This window comes from Carassius gibelio, chromosome B25 (assembly GCF_023724105.1).
Source record: "Carassius gibelio isolate Cgi1373 ecotype wild population from Czech Republic chromosome B25, carGib1.2-hapl.c, whole genome shotgun sequence".
Taxonomy (NCBI): domain Eukaryota; kingdom Metazoa; phylum Chordata; class Actinopteri; order Cypriniformes; family Cyprinidae; genus Carassius; species Carassius gibelio.
The window spans coordinates 10,278,023-10,299,201 of record NC_068420.1 but is presented as its reverse complement, the minus strand read 5'-3'; the positions used below and the strand labels follow the sequence as shown (position 1 = coordinate 10,299,201).

The window sequence follows — 21,179 nt, the reverse complement described above, 5'->3', positions numbered from 1 at the left end:
GTATATCTGTACATTTAATAAAACAAGACTATAAAAATTAGGAATATTACAAAAAAAGGTATTAATATAATAATACCAAGGTATTATTCTCTATGTTTAGAGGTATTCACCAATTTGGTTTCACTCAATCAATAGGCCATCAACACCATCAACTAAAAAATAATGAATCAAATATTCAGGTTATTATAAATAGGCTACCTGTGATAAAAGGTACAATGAAATTTACTATACAAACAATTGCTCCACAATTTATAAAGAACAACTATGATCTGTTTTACAATCTTTTCACAACTCCACAAGGAGGGAACCACACATTATAATGTGAGAGCTAAATAATGTTCAACAACACAAAATATTGCCCAGCTACCTTCGAAAGTGGCCCAACATTACAAAGACAAGTCAAGCACTTACCTTGGATTAACAGCGTAACTTGGACTTGTATGTGATCTGTTTTTGTGGTATTAACACAATGCATAACACACATGTGAAAAAAAAAAAGTATTGTGTAGTATGTAATTTTGGTAACGGCTGAGGAGGGGAAGCAGCCTTCAGTGGTCACCTGATCTTAGGGGCGTGACTTCACGAAAAACATGGCCGCGCCCGTCGAAATCATGTATAAATCTATTTGTGAACGATCAAGGCATTATTCTAAAAAATACATTAATAAATAAGTGTATTCACGTATAACTGAAGTGACAATGAAAACATTTTGCGGTCGTGCAAACCCAACAACCGGAGCGCTGGACTGGGTTGAAGAAAGCGAGGAGTATGATTACCATCAGGAGATTTCGAGGTATGTAAACCAGCTCATGTAACATCACCATGCGTCGACAACGACGATTTTTGCCTGTTTCTGTAGAAGTGATTAAATATATTGTTTTAAAAAAAGAAACGTATCAAAATGACGTGATGAACATACTTGACAGTGACTTGTTGTTTGTTCCTACACGTGGAAAGTGTGTTTCGGTAAAAGTGCTAGATAATCAATTACACTTACTCGAATTGTAGTCATGCGATATCCTATTACATAAAGTGGGTGAATTATCTGGACCTGTCCTGATAATAGTTGCTGTGTCTTTTTCCCAGGTCCTGCTATGCAGATATGCTCCATGATAGAGACAGAGTGAGTTTTGTTGTCATGTAATATGGCATAAAAATACTGTAAACCAAAATTGTTCCAAAATAAGTCTAGCTTCTCTGATAAAAATGGGAAACAGAAAATCACAATTACATAATGGTGAATAAATGAGAGGACTGTGCCTTTATGATTAGCTTAATTTGTCATATTTTCCAAAGCAAGCATATAGATATAGAAAAGCTGAAATGTTGCTACTGATTTTTCTGCTTCGTGTACTGAAGAATGAGAAATACTACGAAGGCATTCGAGCAGCGGTGAGCAGAGTAAAGGCACGTGGTGAACGAGTAGTGGTCCTGGACATCGGCACTGGGACGGGTTTGCTCTCCATGATGGCTGTGACGGCTGGAGCCGATTACTGCTATGCTATAGAGGTGCTCACTAATGCTCATGTATTGAATGTTGAGAAATAAGATGGAATTTGAATGAAGACAAATATATGAATCCCGTACAGGTGTTTAAACCCATGGCACAGGCTGCCACTTGCATCGTGGAGAGGAACGGCTTCTCGGATAAAATCAAGGTCATCAACAAGCACTCCACAGAGGTTACAGTTGGACCAGGTTACACAACCATCCATATGATTTTAATACGCATAGATCAAATAGGTTCAGTGCATTGGTTTTATATATTAGTAGTAATTATCCAACTAATAATTACAGTCCCAAATGTTGATTGATCATTACAACTTTCAAGCCATATTAAAATATATGATAATCTGAGAAATATGAGAAAATCAACTTGAATTTGTGTCATATAAATTCTGTTCTAAACATCTTGGATAAATCATCTATATCACCTTGCATTGCATTCTTGCAACTATAAATGTATTTGTATCTGTAGATGGAGACATGCAAGAAAGAGCTAACATCCTAGTCACAGAGCTGTTTGATACAGAGCTGATCGGTGAAGGAGCATTGCCCAGCTATGAACATGCACACATGCACCTCGTCCAGGTAAATACAGTTGTAAATTGCAGTTTAACATTTTGCTGCATCTTTGAAGTGTTTAATGGAGCTGCTCTCACCGGCACAGGCAGGTTGTGAAGCTGTGCCGCATCGTGCAACAATCTATGCCCATCTGGTGGAGTCGGACATGCTGTGGAAATGGTCACAGCTCCAACCCATAGACGTGGATGGGAACAAACTGCTGCCCCCTCCTGCTGTGGTGAAGTGTGCAGGAGCGCCCTCTGTCTGTGACATCCAGCTTAGCCAGGTGCCACCAGAGTCTTTCACTCCCCTCGGGCCCATCTGCACCATGTTCAGGTACAAGTCTGGCTGTGATTTAGCTCTCTAGATTAAAATATTCTAGATTCTGTGAGACTCATCTTTCTTCCACTCTAGTGTGGATTTCAGCAAACCGGTTAGAAGCACTGCTCAGTCCTACATGGCACAGTTCAAAGCCCAGACCAACGGGAGAGCACAGGTGGTCTTATCCTGGTGGGACATTGACATGGACCCTGATGGCAACATTGTGTGCACTATGGCCCCCAGCTGGAACTACTCAGTTCCTCGTACTTACCCTGTAAGTACTGGTGCTTAGCCACTAACATTCATGTGTGAATATCAAAAATGTGTCCCGGGACTTTTTCACCTGAAGATGAAAAAATTAAGAAATTATATTTTGTATAGAAAAGAAGCTTATACTTCCTCCCGGTATTTATTTTATTTTCATGGAAATAGAATTGGTAATTTTGTTTTTAATTCATTTGAAGTTTGATTGTAATTCCCATTATTGTCATTAATAATTCTTATGAGATCCATTATGGAAATGCACAAAATTCTCTATGGTTTTCTCTGTAATGTATGTATAAATAATTGAAATATATTTTTGCATTACAGTATTAAACATTTTTGTGTGTATATATATATATATATATATATATATATATATATATATATATATATATATATATATATAATGACATTAGTTTTTTAATAGTTAAATTTTTGAAGTAAAAAAAAAAATGCTAAAAAAGGATCTAATTTTATGAATTCTAATGATTTATACAGTGACAATATTAAATGGTAATCTAAAAATCTTGGTTGAATGTCTTTGCTTCAGGTCCCACTAATAGTAACATTGTATGACTAAACCATCTTTGTCTTTGTATATTTGAATATTTTTCATCATGTGATGTGCAGTGGAGGGATCACTGGATGCAGAGTGTCTACTTCCTTCCTGCAGAGGAGAATGTGTCAGAAGGAGAAGAGCTTAATTTAGTCGTCTCCCATGATGACTACAGTCTCTGGTACAGTCTTACGCAGAGGTAATGTGGTTCTGAGCAGTGTTTGTTTAGACATGATAACAAGATCTAAGCTTTAACTAAGACAGGACATAACAAGTTTCTGAGGAAGACTTATATTTTACTTGATATTTTCTATTTTATAGTGAACTAAATGATGTCAAAGTGGCAAAGTTTCGACCATGCTGCACCTGTCAGGCCCACTTGGTCTGGACGAGACCTCGTTTCGGGGAACTGAACGACGAGCAGAGGACAGAGAGTTACGTGAACGCATTACGTAGTGTAAGCTATCTAATGATTTACATGTGAGCTTGAAGTGCCTCTTTCTGTTGATTGGAAATGGCTCAAAAAGTAGTGTGTTTCATGTATGCTTGCAGATTCTGAAACCAGACAGTGTGTGTTTGTCTGTCAGTGATGGGAGCCTGTTACCCATTTTTGCTCATCTGCTTGGATCTAAAAAGGTGAGTAGGTCTTTTTTTTTCTTTTTGCGTGAGTCAGAAGGTTCTCAAAGTTGCAAGCTTCCTTTTGAGGCAGCATCCTAAGCTTTGTGTAAGTATAACTAAGTATAACTAAGTATAACTAACTAAAGTATAACTAACTTTAAGTAAGTTATATGCAAGTCTATGCACTAGATGACTGATTTCAGTTGCATTTGATGATAGCATGTTGCTAAGCTATTAATGCAGTGTTGGCTAAATAATCTGTTTTGAGCTAAACTGAACAATTTTTTATTGAGTAAATTAGTCATTTTAAGTTAATTATAAGCAACTATGCACCACACAACTTAAGTAGAGTTTGAGGTTAGCATGTTGCTAAGCTAACAATGCAGTGTTGGGTTTTGAATGAAAATACACTATTTCTAGCAAGTAAATAGTACATTTTAAGTAAATTATAAGCAACCTGAGACTACTTGAAATAGATTTCAAGAGTTTGATGTTCTCATATTACTGAACTAATAGTGCAATATCGGGTAAATAATCAGTTTTTAATTAATCTAAACCATTTATATCAATACTTCTAAGTATTGAATGAATGATTTACATTTTTATTGCCTTATCCATTGCCTTTTCTGTGAAGGATAAATGCTGTGTTACCTTAAAATTTAGCCAAAATTAGGTATGCTAGGAGGCAATACAAATAAGTGAAAAACTGTCTAGGTAGGCAGCTCACTGGGTTTTAGAAGAGAACATACTGTAGATCTTTCTGTCTCTGTCTTTTCAGGTGTTCAGCTTGGAAAACTCTGGAATGGCGAGACAAGTGATCGAACAGGTGAGATTTTGAATCTAAACAAATATTAACCTAAATGAGTTCAGACAGGATTGATTGGTAATGAATGTTTATTTCCTGCTCACAGGTGTTGCATGCTAACTCACTGAAGCATGGGGTACAGTTGCTGGAAATACGACCTGAGCAGCTCTCATTAGCTGACTTAGAAGGAAATCAGGTACAAACTAAACCGAATGTGTATTGACTGTGATGCCATCTATATATGTACTCTAAAGAATTTGTAGAGTTTCAGAGACATTGCAGATTCAGAATTTATCACAACAACAAATACACTACCATTTCTATATGTAATATATGTGTGTGTACTGTGTATTTTTATTATGTATACATAAATACACACCCATACAGTATATATTTTGAAAATATTTACACGTATATATTTATATAATTTTTATTATTTAATATACCCATATAACATATTTTTCTTAAATATATACATGCATGTCTATTTATATATACATAATAAATGTTTTGTTTCATTCAGCAAAGGATTCATTAAGATGGTCTTAAGTGACAGTAAAAACATTTATAATGTTAAAAAGTATTTCTATTTCAAATAAATGCTATTTCTAATAATCAAATAATTCTCAAAAATGTATCACAGTTTCCACAAGAATAATAAGCAGCACAACTGTTTTCAGCGTTGATAATTAGAAATGTTATCAATAAGAAATGCAGCTATTCAAAATTGCAAGTGTGGTTGAGTATACCTTGTATTTTTGACTCCTCAGATTTCCGTGTTGATGGGAGAGCCATACTTCAGCACCAGTCTTCTGCCGTGGCACTCTCTGTTTTTCTGGTACTGCCGCACTGCCGTGGCACAGCTGCTCCATCCCAATGCCACCATCCTGCCCCGTGCTGCCACTCTTTACATAGTCGCTGTTGAATTTCAGGTTAATCTTTTTGTTTTTGTTACTTGTTTGTTACATTTTGTAGTATGCAATTTTAGACTGACTGTTAAATAGAGCTGGGATTTGACACAAATTTCACAATTCGATTCTCATTCACAAGCTTTCAGTTCGATTCAATATCAATCATTTTGGATTTATATCAGGTCCAGTACTTACAAAAAATGTTCAAGAAAAAAATAATCTCTCAACTAATGCTGTAAAATATACATAGTCATTTGGTACTACATTACTGTAATGCTGAAGGTTAAAATTTACTGATTTGTAAGCTACAGCCTACAACTGCTTGAATTACACTTACATTTTTTAAATAATAGTTACAATCACATAATAATATTTCTTCTTCAGTTAGTTTTTTTATATAAACAGTAAATATTTTAATGAATATGTTATATGGTGCATGTATTTAGCAAAATACCCATCTCTACAGTTATTTTTCTGGCTGACTAAGGAGTTTATGATCAACGAATATGTGTGATCTGTCACTCCACATTAAACAACGCCAAAACAGCATTTATTGTTTTAATACTTAAATACAATGGGCATAAATTGAAATCAGAGACTTTTTTTTGTTTCATATTAAAGCACCAAAGCACAATGCTTATTGCGATTTATTGGATAGGAAATGCCCTTCAGCGTTTCATCCATTTACTTAAAACACTACACTGCACTACGCTACACTAATACACGATTCTTGGGATTCAAGTTCCGTGAAAAAAAAACAATTTAATCGATTAATTTTTTTTCCCAGCCCTAGTATTAAACATGTATGAATTCTGAATCAGGATCTGTGGCGAATCCGTGCTCCTTGTGGTACCTGCGAAGGCTTTGATGTCAGTCCTATGGATGAAATGATTCAGGTAGGTACCGGTAACAGGTTTTGGTCTGAACACATGGTTTGAATAAGAAAACTGTGTGAAATTTGAATGCAGTTGATTAATATGCTTTTGTGATGAACTCCACCCACAGCAATCTTTGGATTATCGTGAATCCTGGGAGGCAGAGCCACATCCACTGTGGGAATACCCATGTCGTGCTCTGACCAAACCACGGCCAGTTTTGACCTTTGACTTTACCCAATGTGTTCCTGACCAACCAGTTAACAGTGATGGAACTGTGCCACTCACCGGGTAATATGAACATATTACAGTTAGCATATAGCGTAATACATTATCAAATTATTATATTCAATTGGAAAATTATTATAATTGTATGTATAATAGAACTATTATTTTATTACAACTATTTATGTATTAATTTATAACAGATGTAAAATTAATTTGCGTTTTAGCATGGTTTTTAAAATGTTAAAATAGAAATTTATAATTTTAAATTACAAACAAATATATTGGTATTAAAACAAAAGTTCAAATGTTTGGGGTCTCTTGGGCTCACCAGTGCTGATATTATTTGATCAGTAAAAGCAGTAATATTCTGAATTTTTTTATATTATTATGATATCAAATATAACTGTTTTCTATTTTAATGTTTTTTTTTTCTGTGACATCAAAACTGACTTCAGAAATCATTCTAATATGCTAATTTGCTGCTCAAGAAAAAATATATTTTTATATAGTGTTATTAATATTGAAAACAGTGAAATTCAGACACATTTCTTTTAAGATCTTGTTATAAACAGCATTGATTTGAAATGGAAATCTTTTGTAAAATAAATATCTTTACCTTTGCTCAAATGTTATGTCCTCGCTGAACAAAAATGAATTTCTTACCGAACCCCAAATATTTGTGTTATAAAAATACACACCTAATAGACATTATGCAGAGGATGCTAGGTTGCTCTTGAATGTACTCCTGAGGGCTGATGATATTTCAGGAGAGGACGCTGTCATGGCGTGGCTCTCTGGATGGAGTATCAGCTGACTGAGGACATCACCGTAAGCAGCGGCCTAACCAAACCAGTCAGTGAAGAGGTATTTGCCAAAATAACAAACAATATCTGCATTTAGATGAAACGTCAGGCTTCATAAATCTTCCTCAATGAAGCTGAAATTGAAATTCAGATAAGATTATAATCATGTGACTCTCTTGACCTCTTCACTTTAATTGCTTTTCTCATTCCACAGGGAGCTTGTGAATGGAACCCACACCGGAAACAAGGAGTGTTCTTCTTCAGATCCACCAGGGAAACTTCTGGGGATGGAAGGGAAGATCTTACCTATAATTTAACCTTTCAACCTCATACTGGTGACATTAAAATGGACTTCACCATCACAGAACCTTGACCGCTGACCAAGACTCAAACTTTCTCTGAACAGTCAGATGAATTCTAACACGTATAGCTATGAGCTATAACTTTGTGTTGTGTGCAGAGGTTCACTGTGATTACATACTATGAAAGATCCAACTGTATGGTGCTACACAATTCTCATGATGCTGTTTTAAGTAGTGATATTAAGTCTTGAAGTCTTGCAGTATAAAAATGAGGTGAAAGTCTATGTATTATTTAACAAATTTTATTAAGCATTTGATTTTAGCTTAAAATATCACCTTATTCTATACATGAGCAGCTGCTTTGGATTTTCAAATAAAACAAATTACACTCAATGTGGATATTTCTTTGTTGTACATGTTGATGACATAATATAATGCAGAGATGTATTCATATTTTTACCATTTTCGGTTTGAAAAGAGACAACCAAACAGAAATTTTCAGTTTTTGTCACGTGTGGGTAACTTTAGTGCATTCCATTGTCAAGTGACGCACTGTGAACTGCATCCCTGCTGATTACACAGATCTGGGCCTCAATATTGTAGAATGGTAACGGAATGTAATATCTCAAAAGCGAGTGTTTATGCATCAGCTATATCAGTGTTGGCCAGCAGAACCTTCTCTCCAGGTTTGAAGGCGGGCATGCCCAAATATGGACAACTGGCACATCGGAAGGCATCACCCAGATAACACTACAGAGGAAAGAATTGTTAGGTGTCCATTTATACAAAACTTCAAAGTCATAATTTGTACAAAGAATGTAATAGATTTAATTATAAAAATATGTACACTTCCGCATGCTGATTTGGGCTGGATGGCTTTCTGAGTTGCTTTAGTCTCCTCTTCCAATTCTTCAGCAAGACCACAAGTGCTACAGACCAAGAAGAGTCATATTAGTTCAATGGATACACTTTAATTCTTTTTGATTTAAGGTAATCACCAATTTTTGCAGGCCTTCTTTTTCTTTTTGGAGTCATCTCCACAGGAAGCCTTGAGAGAGGACGGGTCAGGCTTTTTCAGATCATCAGCATCCAAAAGTGCATCGGAATCTACCAAATCCTAAAGAATGAGGGAGTAGAACAATGTGGTGGGTGATGCACAAAAGGCACAAGAGTGACAGATACCAAAACCGATCTTTACATACCACATCATCGTCATCCATATCATTGGCTGACAGGGTCCACTTTTGTGCGATGCTTGGATCAAGAGCTGGTTTCTCTGCAGAAAGCAAGTGTTGTGGATTTATTTATCTCACAATTAGAACATTTTTGCAACTGGAAGTTATAAACTGGCAACAGCATTTTTTAAAAGAGGAAAAGATTGAATTGTGTTGTAACTGAATACAACTTAGTTCTTTAGATATAAGTGATATGTGAGGGAAAAGTTCAGAACTGGGAGATGTATTCTCATGAACTTGTGTTACATTTAATGTGTCAGTGCCGAAAACCCACAGACCTGTTGAAGTGGTTTTCTTGCCAAAGGAAAGTTTCAGTTGTGTTGAGGATCCGACCTCAAAGTTAGGTTTAGATGCCGACATGCGCACCCTTAAAAGTGTGCTTCCCTGGAACTCGGTGCGTTCTTTCAGAGCAGTGGCTGCTTCTGGGCTCAGCGGCTCGGTCTTTACCTGGGAAAGATATTTGTGTCATCAGTCAAGTGTTCATGCGAGGCCTTTAGAAATCAGCAATATTGTTACAATTGTTAGATTTTTATTATAAAAAACAATCTATTATTATTATCATTATTAGTTACTATTATAATATTTTATTGAAATCAACTTATTAACTAATTATTTATATATTTATAATAATGACATTTAAAAAAAGAATTAAAATTATCAGTATTATTAACTGTTCTTACAATAATAAATAAACAATACATATTAATAATAATAATTTCAAAAGGCTAACAGAAACAAGTATATTTTTTAATCTATATCACCCAGTCCTACATTGAATCAATTTTAAAAAAAAAACTGAATACTGACCTCAGTGACAGATACTAATCCAGATAGTTTAATAGCTGACATCAGTTTCCCGGCGGTTCTCACACTATTGTCCTCAGAACCTAAGAAAAAGGATTGTTATGAGGTGAACCACTAGCATTGATTCATTTCACTTGAAAATGTTGTACTGACTGTGCCGTTCTGAATCAGATACCTGTTACCGGCTCTTCTAGCACCAGTTTGCCGCCAGGTTTCATTACTCTGGCCATCTCAGCCAACATTTCTGAACTGTGGATTGGTGAGCTGTCGGTCAGCAGGCCTGAGAGAACCCAGTCATAACTAGAAGCTGTGTGAGAGGCTAAAACAGACAGATTTTGTGGGTGAGTGATTCCTTAAATTCTTTAACTTAGATTGAGACTTGAAAGTAATAAGCCTGTTGCATATGCCTTCGTACTTACAAAGTTGTAGTCTCTCCATGTTCTCCAAAGACACCAGGCTCTGGTTACCAACAGCAGAGCCAATGCTCTCAGCAAACTCCTTCAGTGCAGTGGGAGATGATGGCTGAGTCCATATCAGCAGCACCCTGTCCCCTTCCTTCAGTCCAAGGTCTGCCATCACCTACTAATATACGTGTATATTAATATTAGAGACTCAAATACGTGTTTTGTGCCTTGTCTACACTAAACATTACAAATTACAATTCACGGTCAGATCTGCTGCGTCATAATGAAGTTGCAGTTACAACACAACGTAAACACACACCAATGCGTTTCAGAGATAGATATCAATAACAATGTAATGAAAAAGCTCTAAACACGCCTCTCAGTTTAACCAAATACCACAGACATACTCAAATAAACAATATACACCTGTCCAACCTGTTAAATATTGTTTTTCCAACACCGGTCACAATGGACGTCGAAGTTACAATGTCGTCTCGCAGAAATGACGACATTTGATATTTCTAGAATAAAAGCATTGAACAGCCATCAACATTTTGCTGCAGAAGCGACCGAATGTTATAATTAAAAAACGGTTTTCATATTTAAACACTTTCATGTGTACATAAAAAAATATTGTAATAATAATTCGTAATGTTATTATGCAGCTGTCAATTTTTACTCTGCAGCACGTATAAGGCGTTGTCACGTTGTACGTGTTACTTTTCTCCGCGCTGTTACAATGGGCCAATCACAACCGCTTGTGGTTACCTAACAAAGCGTTTTATGTAATACGTTTATCAAAGACTGCTGAGGTGGATATCTATTTCATATCAGAATCTAAAGCATTTAAATAAATACATTTAAGTGCTTTATATTATAGAAATGGCGACAGCGCGAAATAAACGTAGTGAGATTTGAATGCAGCTCAACGAGCGCCTCCTAGAGTAACAATGTTTTTAAGCAACAGTTATCAGCTGACAACGCTTGCTCTGTTTTGTATCGCGACGCTAGCCCGCTGTGGTTGGATATGGCGGCGCTGATTAGAGGACTGAGAGCTGGAAGGGCCTTGCGGGGTCTCGGCGGCGGTAAGCGGGGAACGAGAGGCGTCTGGTGTTAGCTTTTCAGTCTTTGTTTTTTAAAAAGTTTACAGTAGTCACACGTGGCAGCTGCTGAAGGCTTTTGTATCTTGTAAATAGTTCTGCTTGCTTCCAAGTGTGGCCGAATGTAAGTCAGCTGGACGACTAGAGAAGGTTACCATGAAGGGCAGGATTGCGCTTGCAAACAGAAAGTGCATATGACAGTCCATAACATTTGAAAACTGTGTAATTCAGCCAGATTGCAAATGCATATTGAAATAATGGTTAACTTGAAACGCGCTGGTTGAGTACAGTTGCTCTGCATAAAGTTCAGTTTAGTGCTTAAAGCAGATTCTATCCTTTGTAAAATTAGGAGTAAAAATACATGCTACATTTCCTGTTAACTCTTGTTTGATTGTTTCACTTTCACTCCATTGAGTCTGACCCTTTATATGTGACCATGGATCACAAAACAATCATAAGGGGTCAATTTTTCGCTTTCCATTGATGTATTGTTTGTTAGTCCTAATGATTTTTGGCATTAAAGAAAAATCATTAATTTTGACCCATACAATGTATTGTTGGCTGTTGCTACAGATATATACGTTAGCGACTTTAGACTGGGTTTGTGCTCCAGGAGTAAAAAACTGAAGGCTCATTGGTCATTGTGCAAACTTTTAATTGTTACATTGCAATGCTTATATTAATATAGAACAACATGCTCTATGATATAATTGTAGAGCAATTTGTTCCATGGTAATTATGTTTAATGCACCTTTACAGTTGCAGTTCAAGGCACACTCAGTCCCCAGTGCAGCAATGTGAGACGTGGATTCCATCGTGCTGCTCCGTTACGATTGGCCAGTGACTCTAAAAGTGACACATCTGTGCCACCTCCATCCTACCATGAGGTTCACACAGCCGGAGAAAGCTCATCCTCTTCAGCACAGGGAGAATCTTCAGAAGACACCCCGCCAAATACCAGGTTCAAGCCCCAACGAAATACAAGAGTTAAAGAGAGAGTTCACCCAAAAATGAAAATTACCCCATTATTTACTTACCCTCAAGCTATCCTAAGTGTATATGACTTTCTTCTTTCAGGCGATTGCAATTGTTATAATAATTTTTTTTAAATAAATAAATTAATAAAAGCTCTGCCTGTGAGAATATGCTAGTCTCGCAATAACCAAGTTTTGTTTACAGCAAAGGAAATTAGACTTCTCTTGGCTTATATCAAAAACTTTCGAGATTTTCTTCTACAAATCCTTGTTTTGTACTTTTAATTTGTGACCTTTTGGTTTGTTTTGCGCTCTCGTTTGTGCTTCCGAATTCGTCACTTCCCACCGGAGCTTATGTCATCTGCTGGAACACCACTCTCTTGTGAACGCTAGTACGACAGTAAGCGAAAGCTACATTTTAAATATATTTTTTAATTAATCTTTTTATGATGCATAGATGCACTTTTTTGTGCTTCAAAATCTCAGCAGCCATTGACCGCAATTATAAAGCATGGAAGAGCCAGGACAATTATTAATACAACTCCCACTGTATTTATCTGAAAGATGAAAGTCATATTCTAGGATGGCTTGAGGGTTATTATTCATGGGGTAATTCTCATTTTTGGGTGAACTATCCCATTAAATTCGTCAAACTTGCAGTCATTTAATCTAACTTTGTCCATTTGGCGTATGAAGTTTTCAAGATCAGAGTGGAGAACACGGTGAAGACTATGAGACGGAAGAGCAGCTCCAAGCTCGCATCCTGACCGCGGCTCTAGAGTTCGTTCCGCAGCACAGCTGGACTGTGGAGGCCATCGCAGCTGGAGCAGAGGTTTGTTTCTTAAAGCCGTTATGTAAATATTTAATGTAAATATTGTATTAGACAATATAACTGTAATAATCTGCTCTGTGATTTAGACTCTTGGCCTGTCGTCAGCTTCCACTGGGATGTTCAACAATGGAGCCGGAGACTTGGTCCTGCATTTCGTTGCGCAGTGTAATGCTCAACTTGCTGAGACACTCGCAGAGCAAAATAACCAAGTCCAGCTAGGCCAGGCAGAGTGAGTTTAATATTATTCATTATTTAACATACTAATTTACTTGAGAAACAAGTGCTAACGGTAGACCCTTTGTTAAAATTACATTTATATATATACATAGAGTTGTGCTCAAAATTATTCATACCCCTGGTAAATTTGATTAAAGGCAGCCGTGAAAATAAATCTTTATCATTAATCCCTTTGAACTTTTATTAAAAAAATAAATAAACTTTTCATTGGAGAATAAGAATTCAAAATGGGAGAGAAATCTCATTATGATTTTTTTTTTCTCTAATACACATTGGCCACAATTAATCGTACCATTTTATTGAATACTTTTTGCAACCTCCTTTTGCCAATAGTCTATTATTGTCTTTACCTATAATGCCTGATAAGTTTGGAGAACAACTGACAAGAGATCAGAGACCATTCCTTCATCCAGAATCTCTTCAGACCCTTCAGATTTCCAGGTGCATGTTAGTGCTTTTCCTCTTCAGTTCACCAAACTCATTTTCTACAGGGTTCAGCTCAGGGAACTGGGTTGGCCATGGGAGAAGCTTGGTTTTGTTCTCAGTGACCCATTTTTGTTTTGGTTCTGATCGTTGTCCTGTTGGATGATCCAACTACAGCCCATTATAAGATTTCTAGCATGGACAGTCCGTTTTGACATTTTTTTTTATATGTTGGTACTTAATTGAATCCATGATTCCATGTATATGAATAAGGTGTCCAGGACATTCAGCAGAAAAATAGACCCACAACATTAAAGATCCAGCAGTGTATTTCATTGAACACATGGGATACTTCTTATCCATGTGCACCAAAACCATCTTGAGTGCTTGCTGCTAAAAAGCTCCTTCTTTAGTTTTTATCTCACCATAGAAGCCAGTGCTATTTGGAGTTCCAGTCGTGTCTGATAACTGAATATGCTGGGGTTTGTTTTTGGATGAGCGAGGAGAATTTTTATTAAACCCTCCCAAACAACATGTGCTGATGTTTTAGGCTTTCTGACCCCAAGACTCAACTATCTTTGCGATCGTCCAGCTGTGATCCTTGTAGAGCCATTGGCCACTCAAACTATCCTCCTCATGGTGCATTAGGACGATATAGCCAGGATGCAGAGGTCACACCTCTACTCTTTTCGAAAAACATCCTGGGATTTTTAATGACCACAGAGAGTCAGGACCTCGGTTTAATGTCTCATCTGAAGGACAGTGCTTGTTGTCAGTATAGTGTCCCCATCACTACACTGGGGCGCTAGGCCCCACACAGACCACCGGTTGAACACCCCCTGCTGGCCTCACTAGCACCTTTTCCAGCAGCAACCTAGTTTTCTCAGGAGGTCTCCCATCCAGGTACTGACCAGGCTCAGCCCTGCTTAGCTTCAGTGGGCAACCGGTCTTGGGCTCCAGGGTGGTATGGCTCCTAGTCACCCTGGTGCGATTAAAAAAAAAAAAAAAAACACATATTAATCACAATAATTTTTAGGTGTACCAATAATTTTGGCCATTGTGAATAAGAAAAATTTGATTTTTTTTTTTTACACACTTTTTTTTACTTTAATTAAAGGGTTGAACTTGTTTTTTTTTTTTTTTTTTGAAAGACAGATCCAATGGATAAACAATGCAGACTTATTTTCACAGTCTTTCTGATCATATTTAACAAGGTTATGAATAATTGAGTTATGAATTTTGAGCACAACTGTGTGTGTGTGTGTGTGTATGTGTGTGTGTGTGTGTGTGTGTCTATATATATATATATATATATATATATGGATGTGTGATTTCATTGTGCAGCCGATACGACTCAGCTGTGTTGATGTTTTTACAGCCATATTCATGTAAAAATTTTACAATTGTGTATTTATCTATATTTTCATGTAAAATTGTCACCCACGTAATATAATAATTTATAGACTTGCGATTGTTTTGAACCGATGACAGTATCACGTGTTTAAAACGAAGTTCACTTGTTTTGTTGTAATTTAAAAAATTACAGGGATTATTATTGCTTGGATTAATATTATTATAATTGTATATACTATTATTATTGTGGATTTGTTTATGTATATTTTGAATATATGACAGCATCACTGGTTTGAAAACTCAGTTCAGTTTTTTTTAACTAAAATATATATATATATATATAATTTTTTCTCTTGTATTTTTTCTTGTGGATTATTTATGACTATTTTGGATAAATGATAATATCACTGGTTTAAAAACTGAGTTCACTTGTTTTGTTGTTGTAATTTACATTAAAGGGATTAATATTGTTTATTATATTATTATAGTATATTATTGGGCAAATGATGATAATGCATTAATATATTACCTTTTTTTGTTGCTCTATTTAAAACCTACATTAATTTTTCATATGCATTAGAGCAAAGAAAACAGCAGAGTTTCTGAAAGACGCTGTGGAGATGAGACTGCGGATGTTGATTCCTTATATTGACACATGGCCCCAGGTATCCTCTGCCTCATGCAAACTCCTCTCTCAGAACTTCAGATTTTTCATTTTTAAAAAGCAATCATTTCTAAGAACTGATGGATGGCCTCAGTGTTATGTCTCTTCTGGCTTTGCAGGCCATGAGCATCCTGCTACTGCCCCACAACATCCCCGACAGCCTGAAGCACCTGTCCACGATGGTGGATGACATCTGGTACTACGCAGGAGATCGCTCGACGGACGTGAGTGGCTTCTTTGATCCCACTCGCTACCTTCTTCCTTGCTTTGGTCTGCTCATCCTCTGTTATTTCTTCTGCGTTTCTCTTAGGTCAATTGGTACACACGGCGGGCGGCACTGACCGGGATCTATAACACCACAGAGCTGGTGATGGTGCAGGACTCCTCTCCTGACTTTGAAGAGACATGGGCCTTCCTCGACAATCGCATAAAGGACGTAGTTAACATGGCAAACACGGCTAAACAGGTTAATGCAGTCTTGCTTTCCATAGCTAATAAAGAGCAAACAAAAAACAGTTTTGGTGCTTTTTTTTGCTCCTGGTATACATGCTCTTATAAATATTACTAATATACTGGATAATGTTTGTTGTAGGTGCAAGCCACAGGAGAAGCTGTGGTTCAAGGACTTATGGGAGCCGCAATTACGGTAACTAGTTTCCAGAAATAAATATATTAGCCCTAATATCAATTATATCATTAATATCATCATTTTTTTTATTATAAATATGAATAATTATAAATCATCTATATATTTTAAAATATGAATGCAAAATATTTTTATTACTTTTCTATTTTAATAATGTTTATTACTTAAAATGTATTTTGATATTCTTAATTGTTTAATGATTGAATATTACACAATTACTGAAATTTAAGGTTTTCAATTGTTTAAACAATTATTTATTTCATTTGATTTAATTGTAAAAGTAAGCTCTCCTTTCTCTCAGCTGAAGAACCTAACGGGGATGAACCAGAGACGATGAGTTTATTCTGATGCGCCTGCCTTCGTTTTGTCCTCGATTACGCAGCACAAATGTCTGATACTTCACTCTAAAGTCTGATACCCGCTCTAAACCCACTTAACAATTTCAAATGATTGCAAGGAAAGTGTTTGTGTTATGATACAGGGTGGATTTTCACACCCTGAGCACTTTCAAATTGGTCAGCTGTGCCATACCTGTATCTCAACCTGAGCACAATGAGGAAGTCGTTTTCTTTTCAGACATTTCTCTGTATTTGTAAAAAGAAAAAAGGAAGAATATAAATGTAAATTGTATTTGAGATTTCTGTGTTCATACTGTTTGTGGAAAATTCACTAGTGAATCCCTCATTAAAAGAAATAAAGGGTAACCTATTTACTCAAAGTGTCTTGATCTGTTATTTTTGTTGTTGCAGATTTAATTCTTCCAAAATGTTAAAAATGATTTATTTCTCATATTAATAAATACAATGGTTTACAGTTGTAACCGTAACGGTAGTGAAGATGATATTTTGAGATAATATAATAATGGTTTGGTTAGTGAGGACCTTTATTATGTTTAACCGGAAATGGTACCGTAGTGATCCGGATGCTAACGGAATGAGGGCAGCTAGTGACCAATGAGCTTCTGTCGTTTGTTTTTGTGCTGAAGGGGCGCTCGGTGCTGGAGCGAACGAACAACGGGACCGCGTATATCACTATTTTTTATTATTAACGTCTTAATCTTGAGCCTAATTTCGCTATGCCGTATGCCAACCAGCCCACAGTGAAAATCACGGAGCTGACGGACGAGAATGTGAAGTTTGTGATCGAGAACACGGATCTCGCGTGAGTCAAAACGATCATTTAGCGTTTAATTAAAGCACGCGTATGCGTCTGGGAAGAACCATGCTGCGTATGGTAATGTGGTATTAATACCATCATTTAACCATGGTATTGCCATAGTACTTTTTGGTTTTACTTTTTAACAAAAGTACAACAAATGTGTGTGTGTATATGTGTATATATATATATTTATATATTACACACATACGTATATGGGCCATTCTACCGTATCGGTGCAAACTGCTGTTCCACAACCAAAACACATTAAAAAAAAAAAAGCATTTAATAAAATGTTAGATGTTTACTAAGAACTTTCACAATAATATATAAAATATAAGTAAGCTTAATTTATATATATATAAATTCATCATTTATTGGGTACAGAAATAAAGTATACGGAATGATCTACTAAAATGTTATGATAGTTTTTGGTTCAGTGTATATTCAGACTAATGAATCCTTAAAGTTGTGCATATATATATATATATATAAATTATTATTTCCAAATAAAACTTGCAATATTATTTGTTTCAGTGTGGCAAACTCAATTCGACGTGTATTCATGTCAGAAGTCCCAACCATTGGTAAGAATCAAACCATCTGTCTTCTGAGTTTTTATACAAAAAGGGGTCGATTTAATTATGTTTACTTGATTTAATGATCCACTTTGTCTTATAAATCAGTTAATCTGATCTAATGTGCTTTTTTTGCCAGCTATTGATTGGGTTCAAATTGATGCCAACTCCTCTGTGCTCCATGATGAGTTTATTGCACACAGAGTGGGTACGTATGTGCAAAATCTTTCCAAATCTTTCATATCACTCTTCTTCTAGTGCTAAGTGCAGTTATCATGCTCCTCTTTCATAGGGCTAATTCCACTCACAAGTGATGACATTGTTGACAAGATGCAGTACTCACGAGTAAGTGTGTTAAACACGCCGCCAGCATTTCTGTTTTTATGAATGTGACTCGTCTCATTGAATGTAGAGAAGTAATATATGGCATTTTGGTTTCCTTTTAGGACTGCACATGTGATGATTTCTGTCCGGAGTGTTCGGTTGAGCTCACGCTGGATGTGAGATGCACAGAAGACCAGACGCGACACGTGACCTCACGGGACCTCCTGTCCAATAACCCCCGAGTCATACCCGTACGTGGATTCTGCTCACAAACTCACATATAGACACTTTGCTTTTTCTCATATGTTGTATCTTGCTCTTCAGGTAACATCCAGAAGCCGAGACAACGATCCCAATGACTATGTGGAGCAGGATGGTGGGTCAGATTTCTTTCCAATTGTCTGTATAATCCCTCCGATGTAGTAGTATTGATCATTTGGGGATTTTGTACAGACATCCTGTTGGTGAAGCTGCGGAAGGGTCAGGAGCTGCGTCTCAGAGCATACGCTAAAAAGGGTTTCGGCAAGGAGCATGCCAAATGGAATCCCACTGCAGGGGTGTCGTTTGAGTACGACCCAGACAATGCGCTGAGACACACGGTGTACCCAATTCCACAGGAATGGTATGGTTCTTAAGACATGGTTTGATCGCATTAAATGAGGATTAGTTGTAATCAGGTACACAGAAGTATTGGTTTTAGGTTTTCTTTGAAACAATTTTCACAAATTTTATGAAGAAATTGACATTTTTAAGAATTAGTTATTGACTTGTGAAGTGTACTCCATTAAAGCAGTGTAATGGTTTTTTTTTTAACAGTGTACATAAATTAACACCTGGTTCTCAGATTGCTATATATATATATATATATATATATATATATATATATATGTGTATACTAACAAATCTACCATCCTTAAATCAGATTTTTTTTCCCCCCCATTGTTAATATTAATTATTCGTTAATGTTTATATATGATTCTTTTTTTCTTTAATGTGTTCAGATAATCTTCATATATTTAATTTTGCTTTTTACTTGTCAAAAGATTTAACGTATAATTATGTGCCTTTGCTCACCTTTTGCTTGTCAGGCCTAAAAGTGAATATTCAGAAATCGAAGAGGATGGAGTTGAAGCTCCATATGATCCTAATGGCAAGCCAGAAAGGTAAGGAAATCGATAACTATACATACAGAAGGATATATGCTTGGGAATGATTGTCTTAAATTACCCTCTGTTGTGCTTATATTAAAAAGTGTTCAATAATTGAATAATGTATAATACAAATAACAAAAATTCTAAACTACAAACACTTAACTGTGATATTCTGTGTTATTTTATTATTAGAAATTCTGTTGCGGAATTATGAGAAGCTTAATTACAACCACAATGTTGCTTCTAGGCAACACTGACATTTAAGCAATTTCTCATAATATTTTAACAATTTCTCTATAAAAGGACTGCTTCAAAATGCATTTTATTTATTAAAAACGTCTTTTTTATGGATTAAAAAACAATTTCTGAAGGCATGCCTCAGTGGAGGGTTAATACAAAAAAAAAAACATCTAGGCTACATGTTTTGTTTCATCCAGATTCTATTACAACGTGGAGTCCTGCGGTTCACTTCGGCCAGAGACCATCGTCATGTCGGCTTTTGCTGTACTTAAGAAGAAACTGAGTGATCTGCAGACACAGCTCAGCCATGAAATTCAAAGCGATGTGCTCACCATTAACTGATGTTGAAATACTGCTTTTTTTGGATCACGCTTTTGGGAAAATATATTTTTTTCAGCTGTTATGTTTCTTTGCATGAAACCATGTTATGGTGGATGAATAATAAACAGATTAAAGTATAGTTGTTCCATTACAGGAGTTGCACAGTGTGGTGGGGAAACACTATGAACACCAGAGGGCAGGGTTAGTGAGAAAAATATATGAAGAGACCATTCTGTTGATTTATACGCGAGTGAAATATGAGATGTATGGTCATGACAGAGCGTTGAACAGCATGCTGATAATGGGAACATTTTATTTCAAGCAAAACAAGTCCTGAATTAAATATAACACATTTACAGAAAACCGCCCGAGTCAAACTATGAAAACAGAACACGTGGAAGGAACAAGAGCTACGTGAGTTCGACAGATTGTGCAATCATATTTATTTGTCCTGTAAATTGAGAGTTGGGTATCTGCAGAGCAAAAGCGGGCGTTTATCACCTTGTGGGTGTTTCTAAATCATGCAATCTAAATGATCTCCCTTACCCAACCCCACCCCTAAACCTAACGTCACTATGACGTCAACCAATCGGGTATCATGGTGTAAAAACCCTGATCTGGTAACCCCCATTACTTTCCTGCAGTGTTTCAAATACATTAGTATCGAGAGGGCCGGAGGAAAGTGGAGTCACAAAAACTTCTCGCTTTGATTTTAATCATGAACTCTAGTTTAGCACAAAACTATAGCAACATAGATTAGGAAGTGTGTGTGAGACAACTATCAAGAAAAAAACAGAATTCGTAGTCCAACTAACCATACAAGGACCCAACTTACTGGAAACTTCTGCGTGTCTTCATATAAAATGGGTTTTAAAACCCCGAAATCTGCGTAAACAAAGATTCAGTGTACATTTGTCAGGAATATAAAATGTCAGTTTGCAGATATCATGTGTAAAAGTGCGGCCACATTAGCGAAATTGCGTAGGCAAAA

At 36.3% G+C, this 21,179-nt stretch overlaps 4 protein-coding genes across 7 annotated transcripts; 3 read left to right on the top strand and 1 right to left on the bottom strand.

Annotated features, from left to right (window-relative positions):
- The first annotated feature begins 540 nt into the window (after nucleotides 1-540).
- Nucleotides 541-8,140, top strand: LOC128014723 (protein arginine N-methyltransferase 7). The gene is made up of 17 exons (XM_052598441.1): nucleotides 541-793; nucleotides 1,087-1,123; nucleotides 1,360-1,509; nucleotides 1,590-1,698; nucleotides 1,979-2,091; nucleotides 2,171-2,400; nucleotides 2,479-2,659; nucleotides 3,280-3,404; nucleotides 3,527-3,662; nucleotides 3,758-3,841; nucleotides 4,602-4,649; nucleotides 4,735-4,824; nucleotides 5,399-5,560; nucleotides 6,361-6,435; nucleotides 6,545-6,705; nucleotides 7,410-7,506; nucleotides 7,660-8,140. Exons 1-17 carry the CDS (start codon nucleotides 699-701, stop codon nucleotides 7,816-7,818), a joined length of 2,052 nt encoding a protein of 683 aa, XP_052454401.1. The 5' UTR covers nucleotides 541-698; the 3' UTR covers nucleotides 7,819-8,140.
- ciapin1 (cytokine induced apoptosis inhibitor 1) lies at nucleotides 8,034-10,768 on the bottom strand. Of its 4 annotated transcripts, none has more exons than XM_052598445.1 (9): nucleotides 10,626-10,768; nucleotides 10,206-10,365; nucleotides 9,962-10,105; nucleotides 9,790-9,869; nucleotides 9,261-9,429; nucleotides 8,950-9,023; nucleotides 8,746-8,864; nucleotides 8,595-8,676; nucleotides 8,034-8,497 (listed from the first exon to the last, which is right to left on the bottom strand). In XM_052598445.1, the coding sequence occupies exons 2-9, from the start codon at nucleotides 10,360-10,362 to the stop codon at nucleotides 8,387-8,389; spliced, it is 936 nt and encodes a 311-aa protein (XP_052454405.1). In that variant the 5' UTR covers nucleotides 10,363-10,365; nucleotides 10,626-10,768; the 3' UTR covers nucleotides 8,034-8,386. The 4 variants fall into 4 exon arrangements, with proteins under 4 accessions (XP_052454405.1, XP_052454407.1, XP_052454408.1 ...); XM_052598447.1 differs by having other exon boundaries at nucleotides 10,206-10,368; nucleotides 10,626-10,766; XM_052598448.1 differs by having other exon boundaries at nucleotides 10,206-10,368; nucleotides 10,617-10,699.
- Nucleotides 10,769-11,110: 342 nt separating this feature from the next.
- Nucleotides 11,111-17,131, top strand: coq9 (coenzyme Q9 homolog (S. cerevisiae)). The gene is made up of 9 exons (XM_052598444.1): nucleotides 11,111-11,275; nucleotides 12,050-12,251; nucleotides 12,961-13,096; nucleotides 13,183-13,325; nucleotides 15,690-15,774; nucleotides 15,893-15,997; nucleotides 16,084-16,239; nucleotides 16,366-16,419; nucleotides 16,721-17,131. Exons 1-9 carry the CDS (start codon nucleotides 11,218-11,220, stop codon nucleotides 16,754-16,756), a joined length of 975 nt encoding a protein of 324 aa, XP_052454404.1. The 5' UTR covers nucleotides 11,111-11,217; the 3' UTR covers nucleotides 16,757-17,131.
- Nucleotides 17,132-17,312: 181 nt separating this feature from the next.
- Nucleotides 17,313-20,327, top strand: polr2c (RNA polymerase II subunit C). The gene is made up of 9 exons (XM_052598449.1): nucleotides 17,313-17,580; nucleotides 18,112-18,161; nucleotides 18,292-18,360; nucleotides 18,445-18,497; nucleotides 18,599-18,727; nucleotides 18,801-18,852; nucleotides 18,930-19,098; nucleotides 19,565-19,639; nucleotides 20,065-20,327. Exons 1-9 carry the CDS (start codon nucleotides 17,495-17,497, stop codon nucleotides 20,207-20,209), a joined length of 828 nt encoding a protein of 275 aa, XP_052454409.1. The 5' UTR covers nucleotides 17,313-17,494; the 3' UTR covers nucleotides 20,210-20,327.
- The last annotated feature ends 852 nt before the right edge of the window (nucleotides 20,328-21,179 follow it).